Genomic DNA, 22,804 nt, shown 5'->3' on the forward strand with positions numbered 1-22,804 from the left:
ATTATTTGTTATTAAATAATAAGAATCGCGATGAAAACATAAACAGAAATAATCTGTGAAATCCACTGAAAATCCATAAAATGAAATTGTACAAAATAAAAATAAACAGAAGACCGATTTAGCGGTGTGCCGTCTCACAGTGAAAATAAACGACCCATGTGTTTGGTCACGTGACCGGTTATGCGTGCGCAAAATGCGCGTGACGTATCGTGGACGGCTTCGTTACAATTTCCTCAACCAAACACTCAACTGATATTGTGTGATAAAAACTGGAAGTCCACCGGCGAAAAAGGGGGGCTGTTTGTTCAGAAATACACTCCCCACCCCGGCGACCCTCGTCTGTTTGAACAACCGGAGACGCCGCTACACTGAAACTTGGTTTATTGGCGAAGAAGGCGGCTACATTCCTGCCTGCAAACCCTCCGAAAGGGCTGGTTTTTATTTTCCTTTGACTGTCGAAAGGCGGGGGATACAAAGCGACGTGTGGTGAAAATTCCTTTAAATTTTGGACTCACTGAAGGAAAAACGGGATTACTAAAGAGCCAGTTCGTGCTGCTGTGACTGGTCAGCGATAGTACATGGATTATCTGGTAAGTAAGTGAACTGAAATGCAACGGGGCTTCCTTGTACCAATAAAAGGCTGCTTTTGACGTTAGTTTTCCTGGCACTTGGTTTTCTAATGAAGCCGCGGTGTCACGCAGATGTGTGACCTTTAACAACTAGGTGTTTATTACTATTGTAGTTGTGTTTAACTATACGTGTAGTGACATTTATTGTTTTATGCTTCTGTCAGGTGTCAGATGTAGCCTCGGGGTTTTTTCACCCAATAGCCGTTTCTAACTGGTCGACCCAGTCTCCAGTCTGTTTACATGTGAAACGAGACGAATAGACATCTACTTCTAATGTGCCACGAAGCTGGTATGCTCTCCAACACTAGCTGATGCTGCTGGGAATAAAGCTGCACTATGTTGGATTTGGAGCCAAGATGCTATTCGAAGTGACACAATGTGTCACTGCACTGGTTTGAGATAATAGTCCCCTTGCATACTTTTAATACCTGTAATAAAAAAAAGAAAGGAAAAAAAAAGAACGAAAGATTGATTTAAAGCCAGGCTACTGTACCAGCTTTGAGGCGTGAGATTATGGTTTTTGGGTCTTTGCCCACATTGCCCACATTGTAGGGGTGGGTGCTGTTGAAACAGTGCAACAATGGAGAGGAAGCTGTAACTGAAGGCTTTCCCTGGGAATTCATGAAGCTGGAGGAAAACGTGTACACAAACAGTGTGCTGTCATCCCACATGGGGGGACATGACAGTGTGAAATGCAAAGGAACTTGCCCACCCAGTGTTATCAGCTTGTTTATAGTGGGCCTCCCAAGATGTGACCGAAGAGGAACTTCGAACTTTGGCTTCGTTGGGACATTTCTCGAGCAGAGATTACAAAGTCCCATCCAGCAGCTGCCACCCGAACAGCTGTACTGTTAATGTCTAGCTTGCTTGTGGCTTCTGTGACACCTTAGTAGTTTACTTGAGTTATACTGTAAACCCTGTTACATGGTAATGGAAAGTTCTTTTTTTTTTTTTGTATCAAAGGATAAACCTGAAAGGCGCTGCTGTCAAAAATAGCAACTGTGTGGCATGAAATGAATGAAATCCAGCTTGCCCTAACATCTCCTGTTTCTCTGATTTCAGGGTTTTTCTCACCACATAAGCATTTTTTTGTACTCAGGGTTTAATTTACTAAAGCTTAAAATGCAGTTTTGCTTGTCAAATGCCCCAAAATAACAGGGAAATTCCTCTAAAGTCAGGTAACACAGACTCTTTGCCTCAACTATATGAGGACTAAACATGCTTATGTGTGCAGTAACACCCCCCCCCCTCAAAAAAAAAAAAAAAAGAAAAAGAAAAAAAAAAGTCCATTTTGAGCCAGCAAAAACCCTGCAGGTGCTCCTTGGATGTGACGGCATTTCACAATAGTTTCACAAAATGTGGTAACTGTGCCAAAGCAGTCTGCCATATATTTTGCTCATCATAAAGCACAAAGCATATGTAAGTAGACAGGGAAGTAAACACTTTCCAGCTTACATGCTTGAAGGATTTAAGATTTTGTGTGACAAACAGGTTTTGTGTGGAAAGCACAGCTGTAGCTCTGTGGACTGTTGGAGCTGAGTGCTTGGCCGTCCTCTGAGGTCAGGCACTCAATAGGCACAGGGCCTCCTTTCCTGCTGTGCAACACTGGAGCCCTGGCACAGACTTAGACCAAAACAATTTCTCTCTCGCTTTCTTATATTAATTTGAACATTTTGCTAAACTTCTAATAAGTTATGTGAGTCTTGCATTCTGTTCAAGCTTTATTTGTTCAGATTTTAGATCAGATTTTGTGTGCTGGGATGAACAGGAATGGAAGCTGACAGCACATTGCTGGGTAATAACTGTGGTTTGAGCTTTGACAGTAGTCGAGATCTGGTGGATTCAGCTGGGAGCTGGAGCGTGTTGAAGAGGCTGTAGTTCTGCAAGGTCAGCGTGGTGTTTAAAAAAAGACCACACAAACCTGCTGTATCCAGAGAGGAATCTGGTGATAGTTGTTGCCATGACACAGCCATACTAAAATACACTTGCACTGTTTGGCCATTTCTTAACTTTCTTAATGTTAACTTTTTGTAGACATTATCAGACAGCTGTGGAGTGACAGCAAAAATTGGGTAATTTGGGCAGTTGTGGTCAGAAATTTATATACGTTCATCATGGGTGTTAATTTCATGGTAATTTTTAATGATTTCTTTGAAGTGTTCTTTTTTCCAAAGTGGAAGGATTGTACAGATTAGATTAGAGTCAATTTATTGTCATTGCATATGTCACAAGTACAATGCAATGAAATGCAGATTGCATCTAACCAGAAGTGCTTGAGCGGTGATTAAAAAAAAAAAAGGAGCGTATGATAACAGGAGCAATAATATATATACTGAAGTGAAATAAAATACTTAGTCTGGAGGGTTTAGTAGTGCAAAGTAGAAGTAGTGCAGTAGTGCAGTAAAACTCCGTGGTGCAGTAAAAGTGATAAATGAGGGTTCACAATTCAAAGTGCTCCTGAATTTATTCTAGATTTTCTCTAAGCTACAAAATAGGGTTAAAAAAAAATATATATATATGTACACACACACACACACACACACACACACACACACACACACACACACAGACACACACACACACAGACACACACACACACACACACTTCCATAAATATTTTGTTGAATGTCCCTTAGCAAGTTGCATCTCAACCAGATGCTTTTGGTAGCCATCACAAAGCCTCTAATATAATTCTGGCTGGAAATTTGACTGCTCTAATTGGTATAGTTCATTTAAACTGATAGGTTTCTGATCACGGACCCGGCTTTTAAGCGTAGTCCACAATTTTTTAATAGGGTTGAGGTCAGGGCTTGGTAAGGCCATTCCAGAAGCTTACCGGTAATGTCAGCCTGCTTTATCCATTCCAAAACCAGTTTCGATGTGTGTTTTGGGATCATTGTCTTGTTGGAATACCCAATTGTGTCTAAGTTTCAACTGTCTAGCTGTTGATTTGAGGTGAACTCGAAGAATTTGGAGTTATTCATTCATTATTCCATCCACTTTGTGCAGTGTACCAGTACCACTGGCAGCAAAACAGCCCCAGAGCATGATGCTGCCGCCACCATGCTTGATAGATTTCTTAGATATAAGCCTCACCTTTATTCCTCCAAACATACCTCTTGTCATTGTGGCCAGAAAGCTCAATCTTTGTCTCGTGTGACAATAAAACTTTTCTCCAGAAGGCATTTGGCTTGTCCATGTGGGCAGCTGCAAATTTCAGTTGAGCTTGAAGGTGTCAATTTTGGAGCCGAGGCTTCTTTATGGGTCAGCACCCTCTCAGTCCTGATGTAAAACTCGCTTCACTCTAGACAGTGACACTGGTGCTCCAGCAGTTTTCAGTTCATGGCATGCTGGAACATTGGTGGTTCCAGGGTTGTTCTGAGCATCCTAACCAGTGTCATCTTAGGGCGACAGGTTGGGTCTTCTTCCAGATATTGGCAAAATGGTGACACATCTAAATAACATATGTACAATTGATGATCTTGGAATCTGCAGTTGTTTAGAAATGGCTCCAAGAGACCTTCTCAACTTGTGTGAATCTACAATTTCCCCCTTAGGAGATTTCTTTGGATATTCCCATTGTTCTGAGTATTGGTCAGTCCATTGAGTGTTGTCAAACAAATCCTTTTATGCTGGCAAAGAAAAACTAGCAGTTGTGGTCAATCAGAATCACTACCAAAGTGAATGTACAGGACAGTATGTATATATTTCAGATGAGTGTGTGTAAACCTCTGACCACATCTGTATGTGAGAACACAAACAAGTCAGTACTGTTTGTGAGCTAATTTCTATAGCTCACACAAGAGCATTTCGTTTAGTGTTATTAATATTATTGTAGCAGAAATCATTTTTGTAAATAGAAATGCAATGTAATTTGCTTAATAGACTGTTGGGCTTTATGCATTATTCAGATACGATATACTACCCAAAAGCTGGTAAATTGCTGTGTTACATCAGCCAGCACATTAAACACAAACTTTTACAACAAAACTCAAAGTATAATAACACAATAAAATAAATATGTGACAAGACAAAGTAGCTGAAAAAGTTTTTTTTAAAAAAACATAAAATAAGGAGCAAAGTTAAACCAAAATTAGAAAAAAGTGAAATTAATTAAAGGGCTCAGTGAATAGAAATCTAAATATAACGCATTAAGGAATAATTCTTCTCATTTATGGGTGTGAGCAGATTCACAGCTTACAGGCTTTTTTCCTTCAATCTTACACAATATTTGCCTTTCATGGTGAGCTACAGTATTTACATCCTATACATGAATGACTAAACCTGGATGGACTGACCTTCAGGTAATATTTTAGCCTTGTACTTTACAAAGACAGATTTGTGATGCTGTAACAAATATTCAAATTATGTTAAACAAGCAGTACTGTTTCGTTGGAATTTAGGTTATGCAAAGGAGTCAGTGACAGTGACTGCCAGGCACTGACCTCAAGCCATACGGTAAAAAATGGGATAAGAGAACCTCAACTGCTGATAACATGGTCTACAACTTTACTCATGTGGCTCATATTCAGGAAGGAATATACAAGAGTACCATTAAGAGAAGATCACAAATACATCTAAGAATGCTTCACCTTCGTTCACCTTAAGTGAATGTGGCCTTGGCCTAGAAGGAGTTGATGTCATCACCCTCTTGATGGTGGGTTGGCAGTGGTTGCCAAATCACTGCCCATCTGCTCCTTCATGTTTCCAGCTTAACTCTTCTCTGCTGCTCTATAACCAGCAAGAGGCTCTTTCTGCTGCCTCCCCCCATCCTGCGAACTGCTGCCTTTCTCTCCTTCCCCGTTACTCCAATGGCTGTGAGCATTCTCCACAGTGACTGGACGGGAAACCCTCTACACCCAATCTCGACCAGGACAGCCACGCCTGCCATCCTTTCCACCTGCAGTCATGCAGAAGGTCTTGGTGGTTGACGCTCTTCCTTTCAAAGGCCTGTTCGCACCCCTATTCCCACAGAACTGTAAGTTCTAAGAGGATGATCTTTTTTTCCGCTTCAGACCACAGTACCACATCTGACCTCAGGGTTGTCCGTACAACCTGGGGAAACTGCAACCTTCTTCCCAAGCTGACCTTCATTTCCCATGCTTGGGCCTTTTATAGCAGACTGTTCTTTGTTATTGCTGTGGTTGGTGGATTCTTCCCCCTGCCTTACAAATTGGATTTATGCCGTTTTTCTGGAGTGGTTGGTGTTTTTTTGCTTCTCTCCTGCTCCAAGGTGTTAGCAGGTGTCATGAGCACCTTGTCATGGCGCCACCTATACATTCCTTGGGTGAGTACAGGTGGCGATTCCATCAAAGTACCTGGTGATCATTCCCTTGATGTGCTGAGGGATGTGGTAGTGGCCTAATGCTGTATTGATGAGGGCATTGATCCATATGCATTGGACAAATCCAGCCAGACAGCAGTTAAGTTGCCTCTGCTGGCTTTGGCCTCCCGGATCATCTGACTGAGAACCTCGGTGTGTTCCAGACTTCCTGAGAAGCCTGGGAATCCACCTTCCTGGATAGCGGCGTTGATGTATCCATTCTCTGTCATGTATGAGGTCATCCTCCTGGCCAGTACAGAAAAGAAGATTTTGACTAGAATCAAAGCTTAAACAAAATGATTTTAAAATGTGACCTTGTTCTTAGCTTATTATATCTCCTGATTTCATTTCAACAATTGTGCTGACAATTATTTTACTGAGTGACTTTTATGCCCTGATGACTTTTGTTTTTTTTAATAATTAACAGTGGGTTTATGAGTAGTGACAGGGCAAATGCAGTCAAAAAGTTTTTAAACTGCTTTTTGATAAATTATACCCATCAATAGCATTTTTGAAAAAGCAGAATTTCTGTCCACTTTATATCGTCAGGCTAATTTGTCGGAGAAAATATCAAACCCAGTATTTAAATCTTTTTATATAATGTGCTTAACATTACATGTTTTTTTTTCTTAAAGATAATTCAGCTGTAAATTAACTGACTGTTTGTGATAGTTATTATTAAACAGGCATTGTTTATGATCTTTATTAAACAGAGAGCCTCGATGCTGAAGCAATCCTGGAGTCATATTTGGTTCAATCCACATAAGTTAGACGTAGCACAAAGCTAGAATTTAAGACCTTAATCTGCAGTTTGTAAAAAGAAAAAAAAAATCTATTTATGAGATGGGTACAGTGGCATGTAAAAGTTTTTTTTGTTGTTTTTTTTACTGTGAATAGCTAACCCAGTAAAAAGAGCCGTTCTCAGGGACTGAAGTTGTAGATAATTTTATTATCTCTGTCTTTTACAATTTTAAAATAAAAAAAAGAAGAAAAAGGTTTGGGCACCCTGCACTTGAACTGGCAAATCTCATACAGCTTGAAAAGAGTTTTTTGTAACCAGCTAAGAAATTTTCTGTTAGGGTAAAAATCTATTAAAAACAATCTTCATGAAAAAGGCTTCAACTTATGTAAAACCCTCAGGCCATCTTGATCTTGGATGCACTCCTCTTTGGGGGATTGTCTATATATTTTTGATAATATTTAGGTCAGGGGACTATGAAAGCCCTTACAAAACTTTAAGCTGCTTATGGTGTGTTTAGGATCATTATCCTGCTTCATACAGCATCCCATTGTGATGTTTGCTTCCATAGTTAGCTGGTATTTAACTGAATGCATTCTTCCATCTACCAGTAACACATTCTCTGTGCCTTTGGCTGCAACACAAGCCCGAATTTTAATTGATAATCTGTGTGCTTAAAAGTTGAAGAGGTTTCCTGTTCATAAAATTGTGCACCCTTCTGCTTATTGCAGCCTGTAAATTCTAACTTAACTTCATCAGCGCGTAGGGCTTGCTTCCAGTGTGAACCAGCCTTGTGTAAATGTTAATTTCCAAACTTTGATACTCAATTTTGTAGTAAGAAGCATTATTCTGCTTCCTGGGCATGAATTATTAAAATTTTTTGAAATGCTAGGCAGCTGCTTTGCTGGACAAGGTAATACTGTATTATTTATAAAGCTTTGAAATGTTCGCGTCTTTGCCTTTTCCTGTGATGGTTGCAAATGAATGAATTAAGGTACCACAACTTGACAAGTGTAACGTTTCCATGAAGCTCCTTTACATTTTCACTCTAAAATTGTGCAAATGAGAATGTTTTATCTTTAGCTTTATGCCTTTTTGGAGATCACTTCATCTTTTGCTTAACTGTTAACAGAGCAAACGTTTGTATTTTACTGTAAATACGCTAACAGTTTTACTGAAGAATGTCTTGCAGTCCGAGACAGTGGAGTGGGTCAAGATCCTTTTCTGACAAGGTACTGACTGATATGCAGAGCCACAACAGCAACCTGCTGAGGCTAGCTGGTTCGCTGGATTGAATTTGTAAAATTAGAGCAAGGGGATTGTGTATTCTCTCAGATGGATAAAAAATAAACTTGGATATCTGTAACATATCTGAGTGACTGGAAACATGGACATTAACTTTTTATTGTTATAAAAGGAAAGGACAGGAGCGTGATGATAAAGTGCAAATTACTAACAAGACAGAAACAGCTGCATTAGACTGCTAACACAACATTTGCTCTTTGCAAACATCTGCACAGACAGCACGCTAACACAAAGCTAGCAAAGAACCCAGAGTGATATTAAAGCTGAGTGCATGCAGACCCCAGACCAGCAGCCAGAGTCGGATCTTTAACAGGTTACAAAAGCAGTGATGAGCAGTCAGGCTTTTAGCACTGTAGCCTCCATTTCTACCCATACTGCTTTTTAACTTTGCTTTGTGTTCTCAACTTTGTGTTCAAAAAAACATAATGTAACAAGTAGTGTAACAAATTACTTTCCCTGAGGAGTGATTAAGCAATGTGCTGCATTACTTTTAAGAAACATAACGAGTAATGTGAAACATTACCTTTATTTTGAGTAATGACCTCCAAACTGGTCCTAAGGGCAGGACAAAATATCAGTACCACAATATTTAACTAACCAGCAGTGAAGAACAAGATATTCATAAGGTGAGGGGGTGCAGTCTTAAGGAAAAGCTATACTTCCTGTTCACTGTATTGTGATACCATTGTTAATATGAGATATCTTCTGATGATTGCTATCATTACACTGAAAGCATTTTAGTACTTGATCTCACTCGCTTACAGGAGTTAAAAGCTCAATTTACACTTCTGGTATTCTATAGATTTTATTAAGAAGGAGGATACAACATCAAGTATATAGCATTTTGGAATAAAAAAATATAAAATAGCCATTTTTTTTTTGATGCAGTCAGCATTAGCGTCACACCTTGTTTAAAAAAAAAATATTAAAGCTTGCATGCGTTTTGGCTGAGAAAATGTCCTTTCCAAGGGCACACAGCAGGCTGTGGCAGATTGACACCTCACAGCGGAAAGAGAGCTGATGGGAAGTTGTTGGCATAATGAATATATTTTGTTGGCATATGGGACACAAGGCTGATGTTCCTTTACTCGGTTTTGTCCCCGGGCTGACTGTCACACACCTCACTGGTGTTGGCAAAGATCTGTGCCAAGGTTTTTTTTCTTTCTTTCTCCAGATGCAAACAAAAATGGCCTATTGTATCCAGATAAGAACATTCAAAGTATTTCAACAATGTATGTGCTTTTTGTATTGCTGGGTAGATGTTTAATCATTTACCTAATCCGCCAGGTTTTACTCAGGTTTCACTTTGAGTTTATATGTAAAGTTTGAGTAAGGTGTCCACTGTTCCTAAAACATGTCTCCTTGTTTAAAGTGCATACTCTGAAGTGGTAATAAGAAATACTCTGAGTATTCCTTATTACCGCAGTCACTGGTTTTAACCTATAAGAAGCATGCAGACATTAAGCTCATTGTGTTTCACTGATCAGTATCTTGGGCTGGAGTAAGATCAGTGTTGCTGTTAAAGGTAATGGATCATAATTCAATGCTGGCACCTTGACTTCCTTTTTTATCTTGACTTCTGATATGTTTTATTGGATTTCACTTCCTTTACTTTCTCTCAGTCCATAAACAGTGTCATGTATTAGGCACTATGAAACATTTCCTTACTAGGGAAAATATTAAGGATATGTAAATGTGAAAGTATGTTGTTGGATTTTTTTTTTCCTTTACTAAAGAATACTGTAAGAATAAAAAGTGGCTGATCTATCAAATCATAAAACAAGTGCAGTTGGATATCAGCTTTATCACTGAGTCAAGATTTCCATTGAATAGTGCGCCTTACTCACCTGCAATCATTGAATAAAGTGCTTTATAGTGGGGTGTCATAAACACTGCTCAAAAAAGTAAGGGAACACTTTCAAAACATATCAGAGCTCAATGGGGGAAAAAAAATCATCCTGATATCTGTACTGATGTAGATTGTGTAATGTGTTAGGAATAAAAGGATACTACATTGTTTGATAGAAATGAAAATTATCCACCTACAGAGGGGGATTGAAAGACCCTGAAAATCAGAGTGGAAAAAAATGATACGGAAGGCTAGTCATTGCAGCAACTCCCAATGATACTCAGCAGGTTGTGTGGTCCCTACGTGCTTGTGTGCATGCCTGACAACATCAGGGCATGCTCCTAATGAAACGATATTTGGTGTCCTGCGGGATTTCCTCCCAGGCATCACTGAGCTTCTGGACAGTCTGAGTTGCAACCTGGTGGCGTCAGATGGGCCGAGACATAATGTCCCAGAGGTTTTCTATTCGATTTAGGTTAGGCTAGCTTGGGGGCCAGCCAATGATACAGTATCAGTCCTTTATTTTCTAGGAACTGCCTGCATACTCCACATGAGATCCGGCATTTTTATGCATCAGCAGGAACCCAGGATCCACTGCACTAGCATAGAGTCTGACAGTAGGTTAAAGGATTTCATCCTGATACCTAATGGCAGTCAGGATGCTGTTGCCTAACCTGTAGAGGTCTGTGCATTCCTCTATGAATATACCTCCACAGACCATCACTGACCCACCACCAAACTGGTCATGCTGAATGATGTTACAGGCAGCATAATGTTCACTACAGCTTTCCAGAGCCTTTCCCATCTCTCACATGTGCTCAGGGTGAACCTGCTATCATCTGTGAAAAGCACAGGGTGCCAGTGGAAAGAAATGCAGTCAAATCAATTCCAAAATTTTTTTCTATAACCAGTTTTGCACAACAATATGAAAGGATATATCAGAATTTCTCTCTGTGTTGGCCCTGCGACAGGCTGGCGACCTGTACAGGGTGTACCCTGCCTCTCGCCTTATGTCAGCTGGGATAGGCTCTAGCCCCCCCGAGACCCTGAACAGGATAAGCGGAAGTGGATGGATGGATGGATATCAGAATTTCACTAATGAGACAGCACAAACTTTATGCTGCAGAGTAAAAAAAAAAAACGGCATTGGTACAGTTGATATTATAATATTATAATAATTTAATGGAGAAAACTTGAAAGTTCATTTTGGGTAAACAAAGGGTAATATCACATGTTGGATAGGTGGTTTATCATAACATGTTCTGACATAGAAAAGTCTGTTTTACCTACGTGTTGATACTAATAAAATCAGCTTATTGTGGTGAAAAGGAGAAAAAACACTGGTGTTCACAGTTTTTCACAGTTTCAAATTTCAATGCCTTTTTAAATGTTCTAAAGTTACTGTACAAAAAAACCAACCAACTAACCAATCAGACAAACAAACAAATAAACAAAACAAAAAAAAAAAAACAGCTGATTTTGAGGACAGGTAGGAACTTTTTCCAGATTTGCTTGACTTTATATGGAATGACCCAGAAATCTTCATGTTATATAAAGCAGCGGTTTTTAAACTTTTGTTGCCCAAGACACAACAAAGAGCATGGCAAAAAAATTCAAGTCCCATTTATATCCATATCTGCAGAAAATAATCTTGCAAGGCAGTTTTGATTGTCACTTGAGGTTGTTTTTGGTTTGCAATAAGCACCCCAAACATAACTTTCCTCCATCCCCTTATTAGACGCTTTCACTCAATCCAACAAACGTTCTTGCCGGCTTGGGTTCAGATCAAATGCTTTACAGTAGGCCAGTTTTCTCTCAGAAATATCTTTGGTTTGTAGATTTCTCTTCAGCTTACTTGTCTCCTTGTTGGCACTCAAGCTGAAGGCTGGTGACATCCCTGATGCAGCTGAATCCATGAAATGAAGTTTTTTTTGTTTGTTTTTTTAAAACTTTAAGTGGCTTGGGTGACATTTATCCACACAATTTTATTATTATTATTTTTTTTTTTAACAAATTTTATACTTCTCATTATCAGGACCTTTGCCCTGTTAGGCGGGGCATTTAATGTGTATCAAATGTGTATCACTCATTATTTTTTGCAGTTGTGCTGGAGGATGTGGTTGACAGAAAATCCAAAGGCACACCTAGATTTGCCTCAAGGCACACCATTTGTGAACTGCTGACTCAAAGTAGAAATAACCAAACAATAGACTATTTTTTTCTTAGTACAGGTACAGAAGATCTTTATCTATCCTTGAACACCAAGGTGAACAGGTCAGCATGCCAGATTCAGTCTTTGTTGATGTATTCATTCAGCTAAGCTGCATTTTACAGCAGTCCTTGTCCTACTGTCATTTTTTACCTTTTCAAAATCTGAATAATTGTCAGTGTCATACTAGATGGAACCCAAATCTGAAGTTTAGTTGACATATATCCACATATGCTGTCTGTATAGATATTTCTAATGTTTTATACATACATAAGATTTGCACTCTTCAAAGAATTAAATCTAAAGTCTGCCTGTTGCTGGTGTAATTATTTATCACGTAGCTTATTGAATTAATATTGAATATTTCATTTTATAACTGCAAATTTATGTCAGTAGATGGTGGCAGCAGCTGTAACTAGACTGCTGAGCTGACCAAAGCTCAGAGTGATTTGAACATGACTCACAGTTAACAGACTTCCAACAAAACGCTCGGCAACAATGATTGAAATCCCCACGACCGCTGCAGACTCAAGTGGTCGATCCTTTTATCCTCCTCCATGCATAGAAAGCAATATTTTCATCTCTGTAAAGCTGTGCGAACAGTATGGCCATAGTGTGTGGGTGTGTAATGGTGACTAATCCAATTTGCAGTCTTATTCTGGATCTGTAGTTGTCAGACAGCCCTTAATCTCTGTGGAGAGAGAGATCCTCACAAACTAATCTTGAGCTTGTGTCAGTCTGCTGATCCTTGTGGTAATAGTTTTTTTTCTTTTCAGTGAATGAATGCAGGGAGTAAACACCGGACAACCTTCAGTCTTGCTCATCTTCACCCATACAAAACTCAATTGTAAATCTGAAGTGTGAAAAAACAAAAAAAGAATTGAATTGTGGATTTGAGCTGTTGACTGTGACACAGTGGAGAACAGGACTCATGCTGTTGACCTGGCGCTGTTGTGCTCAGCTATCCCTGATCCTCCTCCACCCATTCACTTACTCCAGAGGCTTGGGTTGTTTGTTGCCGGGGGTTACACTTGTTGTTGAGCACAATGTCGGAGCACATGCAGCTGTCCCTTGCCTTGTGCAGGGTTGGGCTTTACACGGTAAGAAGATGCGTACATGCTGGTATTTGTTTGCAGGAGAATGGCAGGATACTCTGTGTGTGTATGTTTGTGCGTTAGGTTGAATGCTGCTAGTTTCAGTGTGATTTAATCTTTCCTTGCAGTGTTTAGAAACAGATACTGTCCAAGCAGCAGTAGCTGCTGTTTTACAGATGGTTGGTCACTGAATAGAGAGTATGCTCTGTTGCATTCAAGTGTATGCTGGCTTAATATGAAGATGGAAAAGGTGGATGTAAGCAAAAAGATAGATTATTATCTGTTTTGTACCTTAGCTCCTAGCAACTGGCTTCAGGCAGTCTTAAATGCATCATAGTTGTGAATGAATCCATCTGTATTATTCTAACAGTCATAAATGTTGAAGTAGTTTGTGTTACAAGCCATGTGACTTGTAAGAGTGAAATGAATTAGCATAAATAAACAAACATATTTTTTAGTACCACTGCAGTATTTGTTACATGTTTTAAAATAGTTTTAACTGCAGCTGATGACTCACATTGCATTTTGTCTGGTCCTCTGTTAGTCTCTCACCAGCTGGTGAAGCTTTTTCAATGAACATAAACAGAGAGGCTTATTCTGAAATAAGAGTGTTCAACAGTGAACGTTTGTTTCATAAAATGTCGTGCCTCATCCTTGACTCATCGTTTCAGCCATGGATGAATCAAATGAGTGGGACTCAGCAGATGTGGGTATTAGGTTTATTGGACTTAAACAGACACTGTTAATTAAAAAAGTAACAACTGGTAATACAGTTTTTTGATTGCTGTTTGACAGACTTTTTCTGACCTATTGATATAATATCTGTTTTTTTATATCGTGTCACTTTGCAGCCTCACTATTCTGTCTCACTCAAGGCTCAAGCCATGTTTTCTTCTATCAGTATGTTTAATCCTCGAAACACCATCGATATCCATACAACTTCAACAGTAATTTAGTAAATAATGCCACCTAGGATATTGCCCTCTGCTGATACTTTATTAAGTACATGGAGGAATGTAATCAGCTGCCTCTCCAGTACAGTTATGTTCTCATGTAAAGCAATTAATCACTTTGCAGCTGATTGTTATCTGCTAATGTATAAGTTAAGATATATTTTACAATTACTAAAAAGTTGGGAATTTACTGTGTCACAACATTAAATATGACCTATAAAAAAATAGGTTAAATAAAGCAGAGCAGCTCAGTAAAACAAATACAGTAGGACAAAAACAAATAGTTCAGTTGGGTAAACAAAAACAAACAAACCCAAAAACAAGAAGCATAGCTAAATAGAAAAAAAAATTAATAAATTAGTTAAATGAATAAAAATATGTTATACTATAAGGAGCTTAATAGGTAAAAATCTAAGAAAATATGTGGTATGTGGTAGGAAAGATTTCTTGTATCGAACCTTGTGGGAGTTGAGCTTAAACAGATTTACCACCCCATTGATCAACGGGATCGTTCACCTCTATTGTCAGCCCCATTTCAGTCTCTCTCTGCAAAGTGTAGTTCAATTTTGCAGACTTATATTGCCTGTTATCTCAGAATTTAATTGATATTTTATGATAGTCTGTGTTCACTGCATCGCTGGAAGTGTCTTTCTGTGTGGACTCCCTAAGCCTCTCCTCCTGCAGATGAACTCGAACTTCATGATCTTGGGCTACAGCATGGTGACTGCAGCCCTTGTTCTGCTCTGGAACGTTGGAGAGCTCAGCATAGCAGTCCCATAGCCCATATTCAACATAGATGTAGCTTCCAGGTCAGAAAAATTAAGCTAATGCCGAAGTGCCTTAAATCTGCATTCTGTCTGATGGCCACCAGATGGCGAAAGCTTCGGTTGCATAAAGACTTTTGGTCCCATGTCTTTATATATATCGTTGGGAAAATGGCTTTCTGGCTTGACCCGTATAAATACTTTTCTGCTGAGATTTTGGGCTGCTGATTTTTTGGGCAAGTTGTTAATTGTTTACTGGACTATGAGCTGGTGGTTTCACAATCAGACCCATCCCCCCTCGTCACATCCAGTTTTTAGAAGTCAAGATGGAGTCGGAGAGTTGGGGCACAGCCTGATGAGGAAACATGGGCCTACTCTCCCATATGCTTACCACCTGCAGGAGGTGCCATAGGGGTCAGGTGCAGTGCGTGTCAAGCAGCAGCCAAGGGCAGAGGCCCTGGCAGACTGATCCCCGGCTATCGAAACTGGCTTTTGGGACATGGTATGTTACTTCTCTGGCGGGGAAGGAGCCAGAGATTCTGGCTAGATCTAGTCAGGCTCACCTCAACACATGGAATGGGCTCTGGAACCAATGTCCTGGAGAGATGCTGAACTCTTTTCCAGTCTGGGGTTCCTCTCGGTGAGACGTGGCAGACCGGAGTGGGTGTTTTTGTATCCCCTTGGCTTGCTGCCTGTACGTTGGAGTTTTCACTGGTGGATGAGAGGGTTGCTTTCCTGTGCCTTTGGGCTGGGGAACAGGTCCTGACTGTTGTTTGTGCTTCTGAGCCGAATGACAGTTCAGAGTACCCAGCCTTCTTGGAGTCTCTGGGTGGGGTGCTCAAGGGTGCATCATCTGGTGACTTCGTTGTCCTACTGGGAGACTTCAGTGCTCACACAGGCACACTGCCTGATCTGAACTCGAGTGGTGTTCTGTTATTGGACTTCTGTGCAAACCACAGTTTGTCTATAATGAACATCATGTTTGAACTTAAAGATGTTCATAAGTGCACATGGCACCAGAACACCCTAGGTTGATCGCAGGTTGGTCATCGATTTTTGAAATCATATCATCAGATCTGCAGCTGTATGTTCTGGACACTCGGGTGAAGAGAGGAACTGATCTGTCATCTGATCACCATCTAGTGGTGAGTTAGATCAGGTGACAGGGGAGGATGCTGGAAGGAACTGGCGCAGCTAAATGTATAGTGAGAGTGCGCTGGGAATGCCTGGCAGAGGCTCTAGTCCATGAGTTCTTCAACTCCCACATCCAGCAGAACTTCAACAGCAATCAGAGGGAGGCTGAGGACATTGTATCTGCATGGACTATGTTCCGCACCTCCATTGTTAAGGCTGCTGCATGGAGCTGCAGCTGCAAGTTGGTTGGTACCTGTCAAGGTGGTAATCCCCAAACCAGATGGTGAACACCATAGGTGATGAGAGTCATCAAGCTAAAGGAATCCTATTGGGCTTGCATAGCCTGTGGCACTTCATAGGCAGCTGAAGGGTACTGGCAGGCCAAGGGGAATGTGGCTCAGGTGGTGGCTGAAGCAAGAACTTTGGTGTGTGGAGGAGTTCAGTGAGGCCATGGAAAAAGACTTCCAGACTGCTTTGAAGCAATTCTGGCAAACTGTCAGGCAACTCAGGAGGGGAAAGTGGGGGTCTACCCACATGGTGTATAGTGCGGGTGGGGGACTGCTGACTTCAACTGAGGATATACTTGGGTAGTGGATGCAATATTTTGAGGACCCCCTTAATCCCACTGATGCACCTTCTGTAGTGGAAGCAGAGTCTGGGAACAAGTCACCCATCACTGGGGTGAGGTCACTGAGGTGGTTAAACAACTCTTTGGTGGCAGGCCCCTGGGTTGGATGAGATTTGCTTAAGTTCCTGAAGGCTCTGGATGTTGTAGGGTTGTCTTGGTTGACACGCCTCTGCAACGTTGCATGGAGATCTGGGGGATCACACTCCTCAGGCTCCCTGGGAAGGTCTATGCCAGGGTGCTGGAAAGGAGAGTTTGTCCGTTCACAACTTGGATTCGTACCTTGGATGCAAAAAAGAGGAACAATATGGTTTTCCTCTTGGTCGCAGACCACTGGACCAGCTCTTTATCCTCTCAAGGATATTTGACTGTGCGTTGGACTTTGTTCATCCAGTATACATGTGTTTTGTGAACTTTGAGAAGGCATTGCTCCTCAGGGAGTATGGGGTGTACGGCCTGTTGTGACGAGCCATTCAGTCCATGTACAGCCACAATGAGAGCTTGGTCCACATTGCCGGCAATAAGTTGGAATAATTTCCGGTGGGTATTGGATTCTGCCACGGTTGCCTTTTGTTACTGAGTCTTTTTATAATTTTTTATGGACAGATGGCTGCCTTGGTGGCCTCAGAATCTCATCTCTGCTTTTTGTGGATGATGTTGTTCTGCTGGCTTCATCAGCCGAGTCTGAAGTGGCAGGTACAGTTAGCACCTCTAAGTCTGAGGCCATGGCCGTTAGCCAGAAAAGGGTAGCGTAGAGCCGCTACTCCCCCACATTGAACGGAGGTGGTTTGGGGCATCTGCCTAGGATGCCTCCTGAGTAAGTGTTCTGGGTATGTCCTACTGAGAGGCCTTAAACTCCTCCACTTGGTTTTATGACCTAACATTTTACTATTTTACTTATTTTACACCACATTTTCAGTATTCTTTGCCATTTAGTCTTGTCTGCAGCTCTGAACCAGCTCTGCATAAACAGAAGGTACTGAGGCAACAAGGAAATCGCTTTTCTGGTTGACAAATATGGGTTCTTATTTACCCCCAAAAGTTCACCAAACAGTTTAAACTAACATGTCATAATTAGGTCAACAAAAATGACTAACTTCATATAAATTTATAAAGAAAAAAGTAAAGAAGCTCTCTCTAAATCACGTAAACTGTTTGATCATAATTGTCTTGAGTGTGGTTGACTGTTGGATAGCTAATAAGGTGCAACACTTTGGCCTCGTCCTTGCTTCTGCTGCTTGTTCTTTGGAAAGTCACCAGCTCAAATGTACTTAAAATATCAGAAGAGGCAGCATATTAAAAATTTTCACGTAGACAGTATTAAACTGACATTGTATAATCACAGTTTCAGCAGACTTAAAAAAAAAAAAAATTCATTCAAGTGGTAATCCCATAGTGTTCTCAGATTGAGATTGAAACATTATTTTGCACTGATGGAGATTTGCCCAAAATTAGAGCAGTTGAACTGCAATAAGAAATGCACTCATGGTATTCCACTGAGCCAACAGTTTTTCCAGCACAGTTTCATAGTGAGGCCTCTCACCTAAGTTAAAGAAAGCTAGAGAATAAAAAAGTGTCATCGATTGATTTTTGTCGACCTTAGCTTATTGATGCGATAGCCTGTTTAACATGTCAGTAGACACTGAGTCTATGGGGGCTGTGTTGGGACAGCAAAAACTGTGACTGCCTGTAATTTCTTTATGTATGTTTGTGTTGGTGGAGGAAACGTAAAGTTTTTGAATTATTTAGAGTGGGCATGCACTGATCCAGCATTTTCCAGTTCCAATTAGATGTTGAGACCTTGTCTTCAGGTATTTATTGGCTTCATCCATCTTATTTACTTGTATATCTACTAGTCTCATGTCAGCTCAAAGTGATAGCCATTAGGTTGCTTCACAATGCTCTCATTTACAGTCGTGTTTTTCTCTCCTTTTCTCACACACACACACACACACACACACACACACACACGGTTCAGGGTGGAGCTGATAAGAGACAGCTTAAGTGAAATAATATTAACTAAGTTGGCAATACACCATGTTACGTTAAGTGTAATAAATGCTCCTCAACAAGTGGTACGCTTAACTAAAATCCTCAGCGCTTCTATTGTATCTAATGTCTTTGACTAAACATAAAAAGTACAAATGATCAAGTACGAGGAGAGAAACCCACAGTCATCTGAGCTTTTTAGTCTTGTCAAAGAAAAGTTGTTGGCTTAACAGGCATGAAAGACCTCTGAAATACTGTTAGCTCTGCAAGTTAGCTCTCCCACTAGCATCTAGTGCACAACTGTTTGTGTGAGTAGTTGACAGAACACCACAGAATTGACTGACCTTATAAATCAGCAAGTTGTCACTGATACCTGATTCACCTGTTTGAGAACAGACTAATATCAGCCAGATATCAGATCAATGCATCCCTAATCTTGAGTTACCGGCTTCTTTTCAGTTGTACACATTTACATTTTCACTGAAAACTGTGCTCTGTCACGCTCTGCTCCTTCTGTTTATTTATTCATTTATTCAATCCTTTATTTTTCCGGGGGAAAAGGCTCAAACCTGGCCGTTTATCTATTCCGTTTTCATTACAGCAGTGCCGTTAGATGTTCGTTAAGTTCTTTGTAACAGCAGGTGTCATGTGACGTTAGTATGTGGCCACGCGCTCTGGGACCATAGCTACTGCTCTTTGGACCCTTTACCATTAAGGGTCTAAGTGATCGTATTAGTCACTTTGTGGCTATCTCATTATGTTATTAATGGACTGGAAAAGTGCTCCTCAGACTTGCTGGGACTGTTCTTCAGGCCCAGGTCACACTATTTAGATCAAGATACTCAAGACTGCTTTATGCTTAAATTGGGGGGAAAAAACACAAGGTGGCCCACTACCGGAAACCTGGAGCAGCATACTAATGCTTCCACATTAATGCAGAATTCACTGAACCAAACGTTGGAAAATAAGTCTTTTTATTGGACAGTTGCAAGAGCTGTTTAAGGTGCTGTGCTAGTGTTGTCTTTATAAGAAGCAGCAGATCAGTTAAATTGTTCAGAATCAAAGTAAACAACCATATTTTCTTTTAGTTACCACTAGATGCAGTCTACTAAAACAACACTTCAGTAAATCTTACATTTCATAAATGTTAAAATATTCAGTTTAGATAAGAATTGATTCAACTTTGATTCAAATTCTGGAGATGAGAGTTTTTAGGTAGGCTAAACATCAGAAACACATTACTGATTATACAGATAGTAGATAGAACAAGGTACACCCACTTTATTTAGAATTATGTTATATACAAAACTGTGTGATGCCAAGTTAAAAGCCCAAAATGAAGCAGTATCCTAAACTTTAGTGTTTTGTGCAGCTGCCATCACAGTGGTAACACTTGGTGTCCTTTTTACCCTGTGAAGATAAAATAGGTTAGCATTTTAGCTATAAACCATAATACTTTTCTTATGGTAATATCATTGGAGTCATTCACTTAATTTTTTTATGCACAACTGTGGCACGGTGGCTCAGTCAGCCACTTTTACAGGAAATCCCAATTCCCAGCTTTGAAATTGTGTTTATAGTTATGCAGAAAAAGTCATCCTGTTTTCTGGAAGATGTATTTTTAGCTCCCTTATCTCGAGATACCTCAATTTTGGATGTAATCCAACCACATTGATATGAATGTCAACTTGTACAGCAGTTAAACATGTTGTGACATTATGTTTTCATGGCTTTTTTTCCCCCTTTGAATTGTGTCTCAGTGAATGAGAAACTGAAAAAATATATTTGAAAGCCATTGGGACTCAGCCTACACACACACACACACACACACACAAACACACAATAATTTCTTATGTCATATGCCAGATAGGTTTTTTTTCACCATAAATAAACCTTTCTTCTCACAGCATGTGAGCTGCGTTAATTTCCAAACTGCTTCCGTCCTTTTAAAAGGCAGGATGGGAGCAGCTATTGCCCCAGCCTGGGCCATAAATATACCACCCTTTAAAATAACCACAGGACCTGCCTGGATGATGATGATTGAGGGATCAGCAAGGGTCACTCCCTGATGATCAAGTGCGGTTTCCTAAAAACTGGTCTGCCAGTCCTTCGCAGTTTGTTTTGTTTTGTCAAGGACATTTTGGGCAGGAATTGAGCTCCGGCCGGCTGAGAAACAACAAAGAAAAACTTCCTCTATGAGATGTATTGGCTGACAGAGCGGGGCGATGCCGCATTTCACCTTTGTATGCCAGGAACTGGGAGAACTTTTTTTCAGGATCACATCCCTTTTTTTTGTTACACATTTTATGCATTAGTTGTATTCAAGTTGTTGCACATTTTTTTGATTTTATAATTGTTGAAATAAATGATTCTAGTTTCGTAAACCTGTAGTTTGAATATTGAGTGAAGCTTTGATCCCAGATTAATGGTCAGAATATAATGTTTTTGGTTTTTTAATACAACAGGCTCATGGCAGTTTGTGATGTAGACACAGCTTTCAGCACATTGATATTTTTTTCTGGACATAAATGAATGTTTTCCACTTTTAAAGGGCAAAAAATGATCCACATTTGGAGGCTGAAGAGGTTGATGGTAGTGTAAGTCACTATTAATGTTTAAAGTAAATTAATTATCATTAGAAACTCATTGGTTAGGGTTAGGCAAGGAAAAGTATTTGGGTAGTTTTTGGTGGAAATGGAATGTTTTGACTTTAGTTTTTGAACATCATAGAATAGAAAGAAGCAGCAGTTCCACATGGGTAAAACTGTAACAGCAATACAGGAAAAAAATAAGTTTTGGACCATCATATTTTTATTGGATTTTATTGGATTTAGACTTTATTTTGAATGAATGTAGTATTAGTCTACACAGCAAAAAGTGCTTCTCAGTAAAGTCTGACAACTTGCAGCTAAAGGTTGTTTCTTTGAGTAACTAAATTATTTATCATTCATCTGTTTTTTGTTTTTTTTCTTCACTGCATAAATCTGTTCTGTTGGCCTATATTTGCAGAAACCTCCCTTACATCGCCCTTGAATCTGAAAACTCTCCCTGTGGACTTTTGTTAGGGGACGCCTTAAAGCGTCTTTCTGTTATTCCACAGTCTTTGTCCACCTGACATGACAAGGACCCATCTTCACACCCAGCTCAGACCCTGAAGCACATATTGTAATACGCTTATCTGCAAGACATTGTAATACACAAGTGGGATGCAAATTCCTAATCCAAGCCAGAAGGACTCTTTTTTTTTCTATCAGATTTTTTTCTAATACACATCATTGTTAGTGCACAATGCAAGAGAATTCAGAAATCTCTACATGCAGACTGTAAATGCAACAGGACATTTTTTTCCAATTTATTGAAACTATTTAGTTTAACTACATGGTACTGCTATAAGTGATATACTATACTGCAGTTCATGTGTTGTTGTTTTTCCACTTTATTTTTTCAATTTAATCATACATACTAATATTAAGACAACATCCATTCATCCATCCCTCGCTCACTCACTCACTCACTCACCCTGTGGGCGGTCTTTGTCCTCCTCCAAGCTCGGGTCCTCTTCTAGAGGCCTGGGAGCTTTAGGGTCCTGTGCAGTATCAGCTGTTCCCAGGACTGCACTCTTCTGGACAGAGATCTCAGATCTTGTTCCTGGAACCTGCTGCAGCCACTCTCCCAGTTTGGGGGCCACTGCCCGAATGTTACGATTACCACAGGGACCACTGTTACCTTCACCTTCCACATCCTCTCTAACTCCTCTCTCAGCTGTGGTGTTTATCGAGCTTCTTGTGTTCCTTCTTCTTGGTGTTACTGTTGTTTGGTATTGCTACATCATCACTATGGCCTTTTTCCTCTGCTTGTTCTGCACTACGATGTCCGGTTGGTTAGCCATCACTAGTTTGTCTGTCTGTATCTTGAAGTCCCACAGGGTCTTAAGCTTGATCATTCTCAACCACCCTTGGGGGCATATCCCATTTTGACCTCGGGACTTGCAGGTCATACTTGGCACAGATGTTTCTGTATACTATGCCAGCCACTTGGTTCTGGCTTTCCATGTTGCCAGGCAGTTGATCCTTTGTGGCCATCTTCCAGATGTACTCATGAATTTAAAAAAAAAAAATTTTAAACCTTTATTTAACCAGGCAGACAGATTAAGAACATGTTCTTATTTACAACTGAAACAACTTTGTTGTT

At 40.2% G+C, this 22,804-nt stretch overlaps 1 protein-coding gene across 3 annotated transcripts in view; it reads left to right on the forward strand.

Moving 5' to 3' along the window:
• The first annotated feature begins 212 nt into the window (after window positions 1-212).
• The window catches only part of LOC115785515 (ADP-ribosylation factor-like protein 15), a 111,157-nt gene continuing 88,565 nt past the window's right edge, over window positions 213-22,804 (forward strand). Inside the window, exon 1 of one of the 3 annotated variants that reach the window (XM_030737215.1) lies at window positions 213-590. In XM_030737215.1, the coding sequence (XP_030593075.1) occupies window positions 579-590 (12 nt within the window). In that variant the 5' untranslated portion in view covers window positions 213-578. Of the gene's footprint in view, window positions 591-12,801; window positions 13,155-22,804 lie in introns of those variants that run through there. The other 2 variants (XM_030737216.1, XM_030737214.1) reach the window with 2 other exon arrangements.

The sequence above is a fragment of the Archocentrus centrarchus genome, chromosome 9 (assembly GCF_007364275.1).
Source record: "Archocentrus centrarchus isolate MPI-CPG fArcCen1 chromosome 9, fArcCen1, whole genome shotgun sequence".
NCBI classification, from domain to species: domain Eukaryota; kingdom Metazoa; phylum Chordata; class Actinopteri; order Cichliformes; family Cichlidae; genus Archocentrus; species Archocentrus centrarchus.